Source organism: Petromyzon marinus, chromosome 4 (genome assembly GCF_048934315.1).
Source record: "Petromyzon marinus isolate PM22_M1 ecotype Great Lakes invasive population chromosome 4, UKy_Petmar_22M1.pri1.0, whole genome shotgun sequence".
Classification (NCBI taxonomy): domain Eukaryota; kingdom Metazoa; phylum Chordata; class Hyperoartia; order Petromyzontiformes; family Petromyzontidae; genus Petromyzon; species Petromyzon marinus.
Window position 1 is genome coordinate 10,603,283 of NC_133670.1, and position 15,315 is coordinate 10,618,597.

Genomic DNA, 15,315 nt, shown 5'->3' on the forward strand with positions numbered 1-15,315 from the left:
TTTTGTATCAAATATTAAATTCTGTATTTTATGTACCGTGCCAAATCTGACTTGGATGTTTTGTTTTTCCAAACATCTGGCTAGTTTATCAGTTACTCCCACAATGTACGGTATTTTGATCGTTTTAATTACTTGAACAGTTTCAATGCTCTTGTTATTTGATTTGGTTTTGGTATTCAATGCCCTGTTTGATTTGTGCATCATTGTAACCGTTCATTTGCAGCGCTTCTTTAACTTGTTGGGGATTTCACTTCTCAGACTGTCACCATCTGACACTTTCTTAGCTCGATGAATGAGCGTCTTGATAAGAGCAGATTTGCTGTGCGGGGTGATGATGTGACTCTGCATTCAGATAGGCGTCAGTATGTGTTTTATTTTGGTAAACACGGTGTTATATTTTTTAACGACACATTTATATATTTACGCGATCAAACCCAAAAACCTCTATCATGGAGCATTTGATATATTTCCAAATGTACACATTCACAATTGCGGAGAGTACCAATACAAGCAATGGTGACTGTAGGCAGATGTAATTCGAAAAATAACCTCATTATTATGGTACTTTCATTCAAAATAATTCACGTTCAAAGAGTACAGTACTTCAATAGTATTACAGGACAGGGGCTGTTAACTACGAGTGTTGGATATATACAGTATTTATATCCTAAAACGACTATGTTCATGAACATTGCATTGTTCATGTAATTCCATCACAACGTTGTATTAAATCAGAAACTCGTTAATGTATTAATTAGTACTCATTGTCAAAGTTGGAGAATAAAATCCCCAAAAGAGAATTTATGACAAAAGCTTTTCATAAAACAACAAGGACCAATACCGAAAGCAGTGGCAAATTATTTAACCTAAGATGATCGGAATTTGCTGATTAATGCCCCACTAGGAGGGTTTTTAATCCCTCTACTAAATTACCCCCTTTGTGCTGAGCAGTGCTTCTAGGCATTTAATGGGTTGCTACATCACGGGAAAAGTAAGTGCTAAAAAATGACAAGGACACCTAAAAGGACATTTCATATCAAAAAATTGTTCAAGTTAAAACTTTTACTCTCACACATCTGACATTTCATTTCACTGCAGAATTGAAATGAGTCATCACAGCTCTCTTGGAAACTCCCCAACCAATAGCATCCCCATTTGTCGCACGAGATAACGGGGCTGGCAGGACCTCACACTTGGCATGTGTTCACGCATACGTGCAATGGCAGAGATCCCATAAAATCACGATCTTTACAAAAGTAATGGATTGAAAATGTCGCCAAAGATAGACACGTAAACACAACTCGCTTTTTAGGATGAGTTCAGTCTGGGTTGGGTGTGGAGCAGTGGCAGTCGTTCGTGCACTGTCCTTTGAAGGCAAGTTACCCGAGTTCTCGGCTACAGTTATTGTCAGTGGCGAGATGTCTGAAACGGTCCTGGGCCTCTCCCCTTCACCAACCCACACTCACCACCGTGGTACTATATGGTGAAAACAACTCGAGTGACTGACAGAATGGAGAGTCCTTCATCCAGTGGAAGGGCTGTAAATAATCTTCCTGTTATTACAGTTTCAGTAAAACAAATGTTAATGGACTGCCGCTCTCTTGTGATTTCACATCGATAACACAATAATGCACGGAGATCTGTGCAATGAGCATACGTAATAATGAACGCAGAGCAGTCTGTATGTTGAACTTCTTTCACACCGTATGTAGTCAACCATGCTAATCGGAGGTGCAGTGTTGAGTCTATGGGCGGTACGTACGGTATGTTGAACTATTTTGCACCATACGTAGTCAACCGTGCTAATCGGATTGATGATCGAGCACTCTCATTCACTCCAACCCTTCGCTCACTCACGAGCAGTGTGTGTTTTCCTTATCACTCTTCTACTGCTGCTACCATGGGTTACCATTCCCGTGAACTTCACTCATTGATTCCTCTATGTTGAGGACTTGGTCTACCAGACTGACAGTTTCGTCCTATCCACACTATGTCCAATTACCACACTGCAAGTCAAAACTCTTCTATTTATGCTTCTTCCCTCACACTGCTGTACTTGGGAATTCCCCATGCTGAATTCAAGACATGTGGTTACTTTTTCAAAATTTCTTGCTGTGGTTTTCACACCTGATGATGATTGCTTGTGTTGCAGTCAAAACGTCATGATAATTTATTATTTTATATTTTTATAATTTTATTGTTTCCCTTCTACGTGACTTTACCGAAAGAACCAAGAATATGAATCCCTGCAGTCACGAAAGCTTTAAATCAAAATTTACATGTGGTTACTGTTACCTATTAAAACTTTGATAACGCTGTTTGTTGCTGGCCGTTTTGTACCGTTTTGTACCTATGCTCAGTAATTTTGTAAACAAAAAAACAGAACTATGTGCAACATTTTGTGGGTTCTACTTATTTATGTATAATATACCCACTCATCCCTGTGGGCAATAAGGGTCCAAGTTTGGGTTCGTTAGCCATAACGTTTTTCTTATTGAAATTATTGTTTTTTACAAAAATACCCCATTCTGCTCTTTTGTTTTATTGTTTGATTCGAGGCCACCTTAAATAGCTACTCTAGATATAATGATCTGCTGTGCTTTACATGTGAGTTCCTCAGAAGATGATTTTATTTAGTTGAGAAAAGTGAAGTTGTAGACCATGACTCAAACGGTGTTTATTTTCAGCCACACTTTTCAGCCTTTGTATTCGGTTCTTCAATAATTGCCTGTAATGCAGTGCCATTCGTTGTTCTACTGCGATGATGCGGTCATCAATAATTGCCTGTAATGCAGTGCCATTCGTTGTTCTACTGCGATGATGCGGTCATCAGAAAATCTGATATGGTTAATACGTTTAAAAATGTTATTATATTTCAGTTGAAGCCCGGTACAGAGCACAAACCATGACGTGGGGGGAACAACCGTTGTGCACCTGAGTTTAGTAGGATAGGGGGGAGATTGGGCTCTCAATATGGTGAATACTTTTACTAGTTATATTTAAGCCTTTGTTTCTCCCATCTTTTTTTTGGAAAGTATCATCTAGTCTCACCGTGAATTGCCTTTCTGAGAGCATATCTCATTTGCCTGACTCCTCTGATGACTATTTTTTTACTTTCTATATGCAATTCCATTTCAGCTGTTCCATCTTTATAAATGGCTTCAAACGAAAAGCCAAAGTACCAATGAGCCTAAATAATAACTTCTTCAATCACGCGTATCACCCGCTGAGACATATGGATCGGCAAACATGCACGGTTACAAAGCACACGGAGCAAGAGCTAACACGTATGCAATGCATGGATAGATGCACATTAGGAATTACACCAAAATACATAAACAAGGAAACGGAGATCAGAAAAAGAATGTGGCTTTTTTTTTAAAGTAAAGTATAAGTAATGTATATTAGTAGCATTGTGAAGAGGGTGGGATCGGGCAAAAAAAGGATGACAGCCGATGTATGAGGTTGGTGATGGAGCGGCAGAAAACGGAGGTCATGGGCCTGAGAGGAGTGGCCACTGCGGTGATAAAGCGAGGATGCCAGCTCGAGCGCAGGACGGTAGATGGATTGTGGCATCGCAGCTCCGTGAGGGATAATGACAACGTGCTGGGTGTGCCTTCATCGAGCAGTGGATAGATAGCGGTTGCTCATGATGTGCAAGGTCGTTTTTAAAGGCGTTACATTTTCAGCGGCAACTGTGACTGGGATACGCTTACAGAAAACACTTAGTGAGATGATAGTGATGTGGCAGATGGCACAGCACACAATTGAGGATATGCCATCAGGGCTGCTTACTGCTGTGTTGGTGATGTACGTGTTTGATTAGAGTGGTCGAATTTATGGTTCAGATGGCACCGATTCAAGTTGCATAATGAACACAGTTATATAGGCACTGGGAGGGTGTTTTCTCAGATATTAACAAATACGCATCAAGATCCCTTTATATATGTTGTAACAGCGTATTGAAACATTGGAAAGTCTCTCAAAATCTGAGAACTGGAACCATTTATATTTTAAAACGTTTTGGATTCGTAGGGTAGTAAGTACAGCATAAGAAGATATGGGCTGGGATTACAGTAAGCAAGATGGGTGATGAACCAGAGGTGATGGTAAAATTACGTGGTTTTCTAGTTGGATTGAGTTAATCTCCGAAACAAGTTGGTCCTTAGAAACAAACACTAATCAACAACGTTCTGGTTATATTGTGCAATACAATGTGCAGTTTTATGGAAGAATAAACAGATATGCATTTCAATTTATGAATACTCGACTTTATTTTGGGTTAGGCCATAGTAATTAACGATCAATTGTGAGTAGCAATATTGTTGAGTAACAAAAATGTACATGTTAAGTTAACACATTCACATTATTTATCACACATCATCATTGTGCCTGGGTAACAGCTATCAAAGCCAGTGTTGATATCAGCTTGTATTCCATTGGTTCACCGTATATATACCATAATCAAATTAACTTTAGTGGTTGCCCTATGAATAGACTGGCCTCTGCCATGGGAGTAAAGAATATCCATGGCTAGCTTAGGTCTGCAAATGGCAATTTGTTTCGTTGACGAACAATCACATTTCTCATCAAATATGAAGAAAAAGCCAAGCATTGTAACGTTTCGAAAAGACAGCAGATTAATTGTAACAGACTCACACATCTTCATAGGTGCGGTCACACACAGAGAGAAGGGGTTAATGGTGCCGAGTTTGCAGGCACTGACCGTGGCATTGCTGTGCGTGTGCGCGTAGCCGTGGTGCTGCTGCTGCTGCTGTGTGCCACCCCTGTAAGACCCCGTGCCCGTCGCACCCCAGGAAGCCTCCATACCGTGCCTGGGGCCAGCCAGTGTCCGCCCTCCACGCACAGTGCCTCCTGGCTGTGGACACACGGGCCAACGCAAATAGACATTCGTACGCCACGGGGAATTAATTAGACCCCACTTTTATACCAAAATAAAATTAGCCAACACAGCTATTCCAGAGTGATAACTGTGAGTTGCTTATGCATTTATTTATTTTTATTTAACAGTGTTACCGCATTGTGATGGTTATCACCCTGGATCTGCAATCCAGAGGTCGCAAGTTTGATTCACTTTCCCAGTGCGGCAGTTAAAATAATGGTGCAAGTTTATCTTTTACAATAGACCTGCCTCTGTCCACTCTGCAGTAGCATGGGTCGACCGGTCAGGAAGCAGCAGGTCACAAGTGGACTAGTAAAGTGTGGGCACGTCCACCTCTTCCGAGGCATCTAATAAGTATGTGAGAGTAGGCCTCATACCATCCGCCACACAGTTATGACTGTATTAACAAATGAGAGCACTTTGTCAAATTCGAGCTGGCTCATTTTGTTTAACGAGCCAGCTTAGACATATACAAATTAAATAAGTTAACTTTTCAATGTGCATAATTAGTTGCAGCCTTGTATCTATGAGGCCGTTTTGACGGTATAAAGATGATAAAAAAGGATAAGCTTTACCCTTTCTGGCAATAGTATAGGAAGTAAGATGTTGAAACAAACTATACAACTATTACAAGGCATCCAAACGTGCGTAAACCACACACACACACACTTGTGGTAAAACACGGATAGACGGTCACCGCATCGCGTGCTTTTAGATGCGCTTCTGCGGCCTTCTCGCGTGCTCCTTCTGAGATTAGGAAGCCAGTGGAGCTGTGCGATTTTAAATCATCTAGATTGACCAACTTATTTCTTTAGAACTGCTTTTTGTCTTTAGTTTGTTGTCCTTCTCCTCACCTCCCGTTAGCACGGTTGGCTACGTATGGTGCGAAGTAAGTTCAACACACAAACGAATATGGTTTGATAATGTATGAAATTTTTCAGCTTTATTAGTTTGTTAAATTATTTGGTTATTATACACTTATCATTTATTGCTGCATCCATGTGAAAAATGCAGAAGGAGAAACAGGCTTATTTTTCTCATGCTGAAAAAAATGGAATATTCTACAACACAGCACCACTCAGGACTGTGTTAGGTCACGGACTTGTTGGGCTTAAATGCGAGAGCTTTGAGCTTTTAAGCTTCCAATACCAATCACATAATCATCAACACAGGTTAATGCAGCACTCATCATCAGTAGAGTATAGATTAGCAACCATTTGTTGATATCTTGTACTTGACAATTTTGCTGGAGGCCAGCTGTCAAAACACAGCGTAACCCTCCGTTAAATGGTAACGTGAGCACAGTCTATAGGCTTGTAAAATAAATAAATATAAACTATTTGTCTACAGGATCTACATCTCTTTGACGTGTAAAAAATGTAAAAGTGCAAAACAGGCTGCAAAGCATTGTGGAATCATCTCAAGATGCCAGCATATCTCACTACTGTATGTTGATCTGTATGTTTGCCACTTAAAACCATGCATTGCTGACAAACCTTTTAAAGTAATTTGAACCCACCGTATACAATAACCCCTTTTTTAAGCATTAGCTCATTGCCATAAGTTAACTCTCTGTGTACATTTGTCGATAATTATCAATCAAAGGGACGAATCACAACTGTCATCACGATTTTTTCCTTTTTAAAATAAAACTCAATGCAGGAAAGTCCCACTAAATAAAACAAATACTGTATTTTTTTCCATTCAGCGTGTACATCGAATGATTAATTAATTGTGCATGCGCATACTTTGTAAATTATAAGCATGACTACATGTTTTCAATCAAATGACACATCGTCCTTGTCTGAAGGTCATCCTCATGGAACAAATTCGAAGACTGCGTGGCTAATGTGAATCTCACGACCTTCAGCAAGTGCAAATTTAATTGCCAATGGGAAATCAGAGGCACTCGTTTTTAATCCAGCTTTAGTGGGTTATCAGCGAGCCATCCAAGTTTGTCAGGGGTACTGTGATGTCCATCACACAGTTCACCTGTGTAGCTTACCTGGTAAAGAATCACACTTAGAATTGTGCACTCTGCTACACGTTGCTGTAATTGGTACGGAGAGCCACGTGCGGTTTTTTTTTCATTATAAGTGAAGTCAATGATGATTAGAGAATTGACCCCAAGCCTTGCGTGCACAGCAGGGCACGCCCAGCGTTGTGTAGACTATTGGGAGTAGAGAGCACACCAATTTAGATTTGGGGTGGACTTACGTGCCGAGGGACTGAGCCGAGGTGTTGTGTAACGTGGAGGTTGACGAGGGTGTGTCTGGTCATGAATTTCAGATTATGCAAATGCCCCTTGGAAGAACACTGAAATAGACCTTTGCCGTTTCACAAACCTCTGGTGCGCTCATCTTTCGTGGCGGACAAAGCACAACGCGGAATATCTACTCATCGTCACCGAAACTTCATTATTTGTTGTTGTTGTTGTCGTCTATTTAGCCGACCTGTCCCCCTTTGTTATGATTCACGGGAGGAGAGGGAAAGAGCGGACCGGCTACGCCTGCAAATATGCACAAAGCAGTCACCCGCCAAAAGATACACGACGAATACACACGGCGACAGGGCTGAAAAGTCACAGCACAACTTGCCCAACTCAAACACCGCTCAGCTGTAGCTATTACCATGTGGTAATTGAAACTGTATGCTTGTAAAAAGCTAATGGTATGATTTTTTTTCTCCAAGACAGTTAAACCGTGTCACAATTTCGATTATATGTTCATGTTTTCATCACAATGCTGTGAATATTATTTTCGGGATCCCTCATCAGTAATGGAATGTCAGCTGGCCTTTGACATATTGCCCTGCATGGCCTGGGCAATACCCATAAAGTCGTTTTCGCATAACACAACGATCGTAACTTTTAGAGACAATAAATGCATTTAATTAAACATGACCTACATAATTAGGTAAATATCCATTAAAAAAAATTCACCGAACAGGAAAACGGAGGGTCTTTTATGAAGCAAGAATTCTATTAAGTTGCACACAAGTACAATATACTTACTGCTGTGCACTTTCGCTTGATGTAGGATGGGATTTTGCCGGCATAATACACTAAAGCGCACAGTTTTGCTTTCTTTATGTAATAAATATCGTGGGCACATTTTAATTTCCCCAAATACATTAATTTTGTACACGACGCAGAGACGGTTTCAATCAATGATATTTCCCCAGCAGTAAAGTGCACAACTGCCACTCTAGAATAATGATTAATCCTGCATTTAATTAGTCAAGAAAGAATACCAATCGTGGCGCCATAAATGACAATTATGGTCATAAGGTTGGGCACGCTACATAGGATGCCCATGTAGCATGCCCAAATCAATTCTGCATCAGCATACAGCAAAGCTACCTCCCCATTGAAATGGAGCCAGCCAGCTTCGCAGCTGTGAGCATTTATTAGTTGCTACTCTCTAAAAAAATACCGTACAAAGCAAATACAATTACACTAAATGAGCAGAAAGGAAACTAATTACTTATATAGCTAAAAAGGCTTTCTAATAAGTATTCAGTTTCTGCTCTTTGATTGTGATTCAAATAACTTGTTACACTGAGCAAGTGGCTCAATAAGTATTGACTGGTGGATAATGCAGACCAGACAAGGTTATACGAGTATAGAGGCAGGCAGTAAATGTAAAGCGTTAAAAAAGGTGCCAAGAAAAGTTAATAAATTAGCATTTTCTGCCAAAGGGTTTAACACAAATAATGAACTGTATTTTTTTTTACACAGCCTTTCATGTAACGAATGTGTCACTGCATCATACATTAGAGTCTCCTACCCAGAGTACTTGTGATTTGTATATCTTACAATATAAAGTAGTTACTTCTGGCAATAAAATAGTTTGGAAGTATAAATATTGCATGCTATAGATTCGTTATGGTGTCTAGGTTAAATCATCGGTCATGATCCATCTACTGCTGGATAAAAGATGACTTGGCAATAGATTGAACACACAGAACTCTGTAAAGCAATTGGGAAAAGGATGAGAAAAATCGAAGAACATAAATGATGAAAGATGTCATAGCAAACGTGAGTGCAATAAAGCAGCAACAATTGTAGACAATTAGCAATTAAAAAATGGTCGTAGCCATTATGGGAAAAATATGGAACCATAAATTATGATAGAGACATAATTGGAAATTCACAATTTTATACTAGTCCTTACGGAGAAAGATGGAATCGTTGCACGTGACAAGAGATAGAATCTTGACATTTGTATAGAAATTTGACACTTTTTTGGTTGTAAAAAGAAAATCTACATATATCCCCAGGAATAACATCATTTTTCAAATTAAGAGAAGGAAGTTCCCATGTAAAACTTGAAGTAAACACGACCCTTCACAGTATAAAGCAATGGAAAGTTCTGATTTAAAGCTTTCGTGACTGCAGGGATTCATATTCTTGGTTCTTTCGGTAAAGTCACGTAGAAGGGAAACAATAAAATTATAAAAATATAAAACAATAAAATTCTCGCGACGTTTCGACGTCACCTGATGATGATTGCTTGTGTTGCAGTCGAAACGTCGTGAGAATTTTAATGTTTCATATTTTTATTATTTTATTGTTTCCCTTCTACGTGACTTTACCGAAAGAACCAAGAAAAATGGAAAGTTCCTGGACTGGATGGTATAACTTTGGCCATCAAAGGTGTGAGATGAGTTTGAGCCAGAATTTGGGGATGTAATTATAAAATATGTATAAATAAATTAAATACCTCAATCATATAATGACACCTCAAACATTTAGCTGTAAAAAAAGTTGATGGAAGTGATTTTAAGAATTACGGAACTATTCGCCTATAAATCGCAACATTTATTTGAAACTATTCGTGATCATTGGGAACAATAATGTAAAATTGAGAGGCCAACAAACTACTTGAGCAAGCCGGGTTTAGGAAAGGTTCCTGTACCATGGATCACGCACAGTACTATTAATCATATTTTACAAAAGACAAATTATGTAAATGATCATTATGCCTGGCCTTGTAGACTATGAGAAGGTATTTGATTCAGTGTACATCCAGGCTCTCACAGACGCCTAAATAAAATAATCAGGAATCACAATAATAATTTATAATAATAAATGGAACAGCTGCAATGAAATTACATAAAGAAAACAAAAAATCACATATTAGAGATGGAATCAGCCAAAAAGACACGCTTTTGCCTATGTTATGCACAGTGACATATTTTTTGTAAACAAAATTGCACAGTAGTTAACAAATAAAAATGGATAACTGTAAATACATAACATCTCATCCATACTCTTTGGATTTGGTAAAGTCACGTAGGTAAAATAAATGAAAACAACTACATTAAATCACGACGTTTCGGAGGCAACACAAGCTTCCGTCTTCAGGTGGAAACCGTCACAGCAAAATTGCTCATCCATGTCAGATTTATTGAGGACATTAAAATAACCAATGGAAGTCAAGTGCAGAAAATTAAATAACTGAATGAGAAAAGCTGCAAAGTTGGGCTCATATTAGCAAAACAAGTTTAATGATGTTTAAATATATATTTTGCTATTCAAATGACACGAAGCTAAACTTAATGCAACGTTTATCTGGCTTAGATCTATGACTTACGATAAATCCAATCATAAAATGTACAGTGTTGTTGTTAACTAGTATGCCCAACGATAGCACAATTATTTTTTTAAAGGGAATGTTCCTTTCCCACCTACACATTTTTGTCTTCCCATTTTGGGCATTCCATCCTGTCCATGTAAAAACCTATATTTTTTTTATCTGCTGTTTTGTACTGTACTGGAATTCTGAGAACGATAAATGCATTGGCATAACACTTTTCACTTATACTTAATCTGTAATAAAGAAAAAAATATTGCAACCATTAATATTGGAATTTCACACTGAATTACAGGACATTACACAATTACATTTGGAGCGATTTGCAGTATGGTGGAGTTTAAGCATTTTAGTTTTGGTTATTTAAAAAAAAACTATTACAAAACTATTACAAGATGCCTAAAAGTATATGAATAATCACAATTAGGGTGATGCCTTTAAGGCAACATATAGTTTCAATGATTGTATATACAGTATTAGAATGGTATTCAAATTAATTTGCAAAACTTGTAAAACGCACACATTTAGGTTATACTTGTAATGTGACAAAAATGCGAATGTATGTTTGGTATGCAAATGTATTTAATTTTACAACATTTAGTCATGGAATTGAACACATTCCTGGGGAGGGAGCTGGTAGGAACGTTGGGTTGCTCTGTCAATGGCCAGGGTCAACGGCGGCACCACGTGGTGTATTCCACAAATATGCCCGACTGTGAGGGCAGGCACAAGCCGGCATGAGTAGGTTAAACGTTGAGTTTTATAAGGGCACCACGGGGTGACCAGCCCCCTCCCCACCCAGCTCCACCCCTCCCACCCAGCCCCACCCTCCCCACCCAGCCCCTCCCCACCCAGCCCCTCCCCACCCTCCCCACCCTCCCCTCCCCACCCAGCCCCTCCCTCCCCACCCAGCCCCTCTCCACCCTCCCCTCCCCACCCAGCCCCTCCCTCCCCACCCAGCCCCCACTCCCCACCCTCCTCTCTCCACCCAGCCCCACCCCTCCCATGTTTGTATGCACGACGGACGGAAGGACACAATAATCCCCTGTGGGCTGGTGTAACCAGGAGGTTCCTACCAGTATAAAGACTAGTATAAGAGTCGACAGCATGCTGGATTCACGATTCGGATTGCAAATCAATTTTACACGCGAAACTGTATTACTCTATCAAGCTGTGATGCAGGTCTGAACTCCAGTGCTTTGGAGGCAAAGGTTGGTGGATCGCATGAATATTTTTTGAGTGACACTTCCAAAACTGCTGGGCTGTCAGGAGGTGTTGGTATAAAAGTGGGTTCATGGACCCATTTGTGCGAACCTTTGAGTTATACCCAAGTATAGTAATAATAATAAACTCCGTATTATCAAGCGCCTTTCAAATTGTAATCTCAAAGTGCTGTGTATCACGGGTAAAACGATTTTTTTAAATGAAACACTGATACACCAGTAAAAACCCAACAAGAATACAATAAAACCAAAGATAAGACGAAAATAGAAACATGGGCAACTGATAATCGGTGGAGCCCAGCCAAGCTATTTAAAAAAAACTGATTTCAAATGTCACAATCTCGATAAAATCCAATCAACCAGCAAGGAAAGCCATTGAATAAAACATATTTTAACACTTAGACTTTTGCGACCAATATTATCCATAAGAGGTGTTTGGGTTAGATCGCGTAAATATAAAAATGTGTTCACGGCCGGTTTAACGACACATTTATATTTACGCACTCTAACCCAAAAACCTCCATTATGAATACAAATATTTTTAAAGCTTTATTTAAAAGTCCTGATGTGGATGGAAACAGCGTTCCAGAGACTTGGCGCACAGCAGCAAAAGGCATAGTCCCCTAGTGTACAACGCCTCTTGGAGACTAGGAGACTAGGATAGTAGATTTACACCCGTTGGGTTGCTCTCCCATGTCGAGGAGGCCGCTCTTCTTTTCCTTCATTACTACAGTTACATGCTAATTTCTTACATCAACATCATGCTAATCTCTCACATTAACATAGCCACTTCCGTGTCCTCTAATTTTTCACATTACCGTCATGCTAATCTCTCACATTAACATAGCCACTTCCGTGCCCTCGTTTAGGAGGCTGCTCTTCTATCTTACAGTTACCTGCTAATTTCTCACATTAACATCACTAGCCCCGGCCACTTCTTTATAACCCTTGAGCTACACCCATTTCAAACCTTTTAAAACAGTCTTGCCTCAGCAGCAGACCATGGCTTTCCCACGTGATGATGGATGCTTGTGTTGCGCCCGAAACGTCGTGATTTATTTTATTTTATACCTACGTGACTTTAACGAAAGAACCCAAGAGTATAGTACGTATCTGTTTAATTACTCTGGGTACTCCAGGCTTCCTCCCACAGGAGAAAAATACTCACGAAAGGAATTTGTCAAACATCCCAATGCAAGACCCTCTTGTATTAAAGAGTATTAAAACTTAGTGAGACTTTCTTGGGTAAATGAAATAACTTTTTTTTTACACTTCACAAAATTATATCTTAAAACTATTGATGTTCTCATTCAAATCTAAAAGTATTGCACAACACATCATTGAGCAACAAATATCCTATCCCAATTGATCAGATTGGGATTGTGTGGGATTGGATAATGGCCCGATCTGAACTGCATCATGCAGGAACAATGTGTTTTCTTAATAGTTGCTAAATCTCATATTATTAACTTTATGACTGCTGGAAATGTAAAGGTGCAAAATATATGAACTGTACATTTTTGGTGATGTCTCTTGTTTTAAAATGTTATTTGTGACATAACCAATTTCGTGTTTTTGTAACCTTTTCACTGAATGTAGTAATGTGTGAAAATTTTACATTTTCCCCTTAAAAATTCTTCCACCAGAAAAAAAATAATCGAAGTCATTATTCTTGCCATTCAGAAATGTTTAGGACTTAATCTCTGGGTTTACAACGTGACAGATTAGACAGATTTGTTGTAATTGGATGTTTAAACCGAATGTTTGTTTGCCAGGTATATAAATATGAATTCTATTGTTAAAATGTCAGCAGATCAGAAAGGGCTGCATGACTGTAATAGTGTACAGTATATCTGAAAATGTCACAGGGACATACAGTACATATAAGGGGCATTATTGGCACCAGCTTAGAGCACTAACAACCAAAGTTTTGCTGGTCACATTTTTATTGCTTTGAAAAATTAATGTTTTGCATGCCCCATGATGCCACAAACTTCATAGGAATCTAAACTTTAGATGCCAAGGCAATGGGCACATAAGTGTCTCTGATTTATGGTCAACGCTGCCTCCAATAATTAATTCTCTACGAGCTGTCTGGTGAGAATATAGTGGAGCTAACTGTTAAAAAGGGGGGGGGGGGGCTTTATTACTACAAATACCAACAGCAGCACTAAACTGACTGAACTCTTTAATAGGTAAGACAGAGTCCTTTGCTTATCCAGCGGTGGATTGTTTACAGCTAATGATGCAAACCCAGAAAACATAGAATATTGGGTCCCCATTGGTCCAACGTTGGTTCACAACACATGCCAACATTGACCCATGTTTACTGGGAAGGTTTTGGAACATGTGTTGTTGTTGTTGCATTAGGTGGAATGGCCATGTGTACATGGAATAAGAATACCTCGTTTTAGACTTAGTATTGCAATTTGTTTGCATTTGTGCCAGTTGTGTAGAATTAAATGATTCACACGCTTTCTTATGTATGTCGTAAGGGGCCGTCTATAAATGACGTCATTGACGATGGGGGGGGGGGGGGTGAGAAATGTGACGTTACATCAAAATGCGCAACTTTAAATAAATATAGACAACACGTTCTACTTAATTAAATAGACGTTTTAATGTTTTCTCCTACAACGTCAGAGTACAGCAGCACATTAAATACGCACTACAATGACAATAGTTTAAAGCGATTTGAAGCATGTTTTATTTGGGGGGGGGGGGGGCAGAGCTTTGTGACGTCATATTTGAGGGGGGGGGTCTGACTTTTTGTGACGCCGTGTGACGAGGGGGGGGGGGCAGGTCAAAAATCGTCCAAAATCGCGTGACGTCATTAATGACCGGCCCCTAAAACACAGAAGAGCACTTTGTGTAAACAGCCACACAGACAGGTGTGTTCACATTAATGGCCCGCCCCTAAAACACAGAAGAGCACTTTGTGTAAACAGCCACACAGACAGGTGTGTTCACATTAATGGACGCATCGTACTAAACAACTTGAACAATATTTCCTGAAAGCGATCAGTTGGAAAGAACTCAATGTAAAACAAATGCTTAAAAATGAGACTGTGGCAGACAACTCAATGTTATGCATGTTTAATTTAGTTCGCACCATATGTAGCCAACCATGCAAATCATTATCAAACCTCAGCAATAAGCATATTGTAAGTAATTTAAAATGCAATTTCATGCAGCCTCCATTTCAGGGTTTGCTAGGGCCCCCTGAACCTTACACCCAGGGATAATAATTACTGTTAGCAATGGCCTACTAGGTTCCTGGCTACTAAGTGCTTAGATCACATCACATTGTATGCTATGCTTCAATGTGGTTTTGGTCTTTCATAACCACAATATCAGCAGCACATGGTCAGCATGCTGGTTGACAAATTGCATGGATACATAATTGCATTTGAGACTTAGAATTAAATATTGGCTTGAGGCGGTCCTGGGATGATTTGTTTTGTAGTAGCGATACCTGACGAAGCCACATTCATTGAAGGGGAGGGTATTTCTGGTTATGGAGGATGTCCAACATATTGGAGAATGATTTAGCAAATAGATAATTACGAATGTTTAATCAGCCAGTCAGTTT

General features: G+C 39.5%; 1 protein-coding gene across 4 annotated transcripts in view; it reads right to left on the bottom strand.

Moving 5' to 3' along the window:
- Positions 1 to 15,315, bottom strand: part of LOC116938742 (RNA-binding motif, single-stranded-interacting protein 3-like) — a 150,133-nt gene that overhangs the window by 113,737 nt on the left and 21,081 nt on the right. For all 4 annotated transcript variants that reach the window (XM_076056321.1, XM_032946300.2, XM_076056309.1 and 1 more), the window contains exon 2: positions 4,727 to 4,879. In XM_076056321.1, the coding sequence (XP_075912436.1) occupies positions 4,727 to 4,879 (153 nt within the window). The remainder of the gene's footprint in view (positions 1 to 4,726; positions 4,880 to 15,315) is intronic.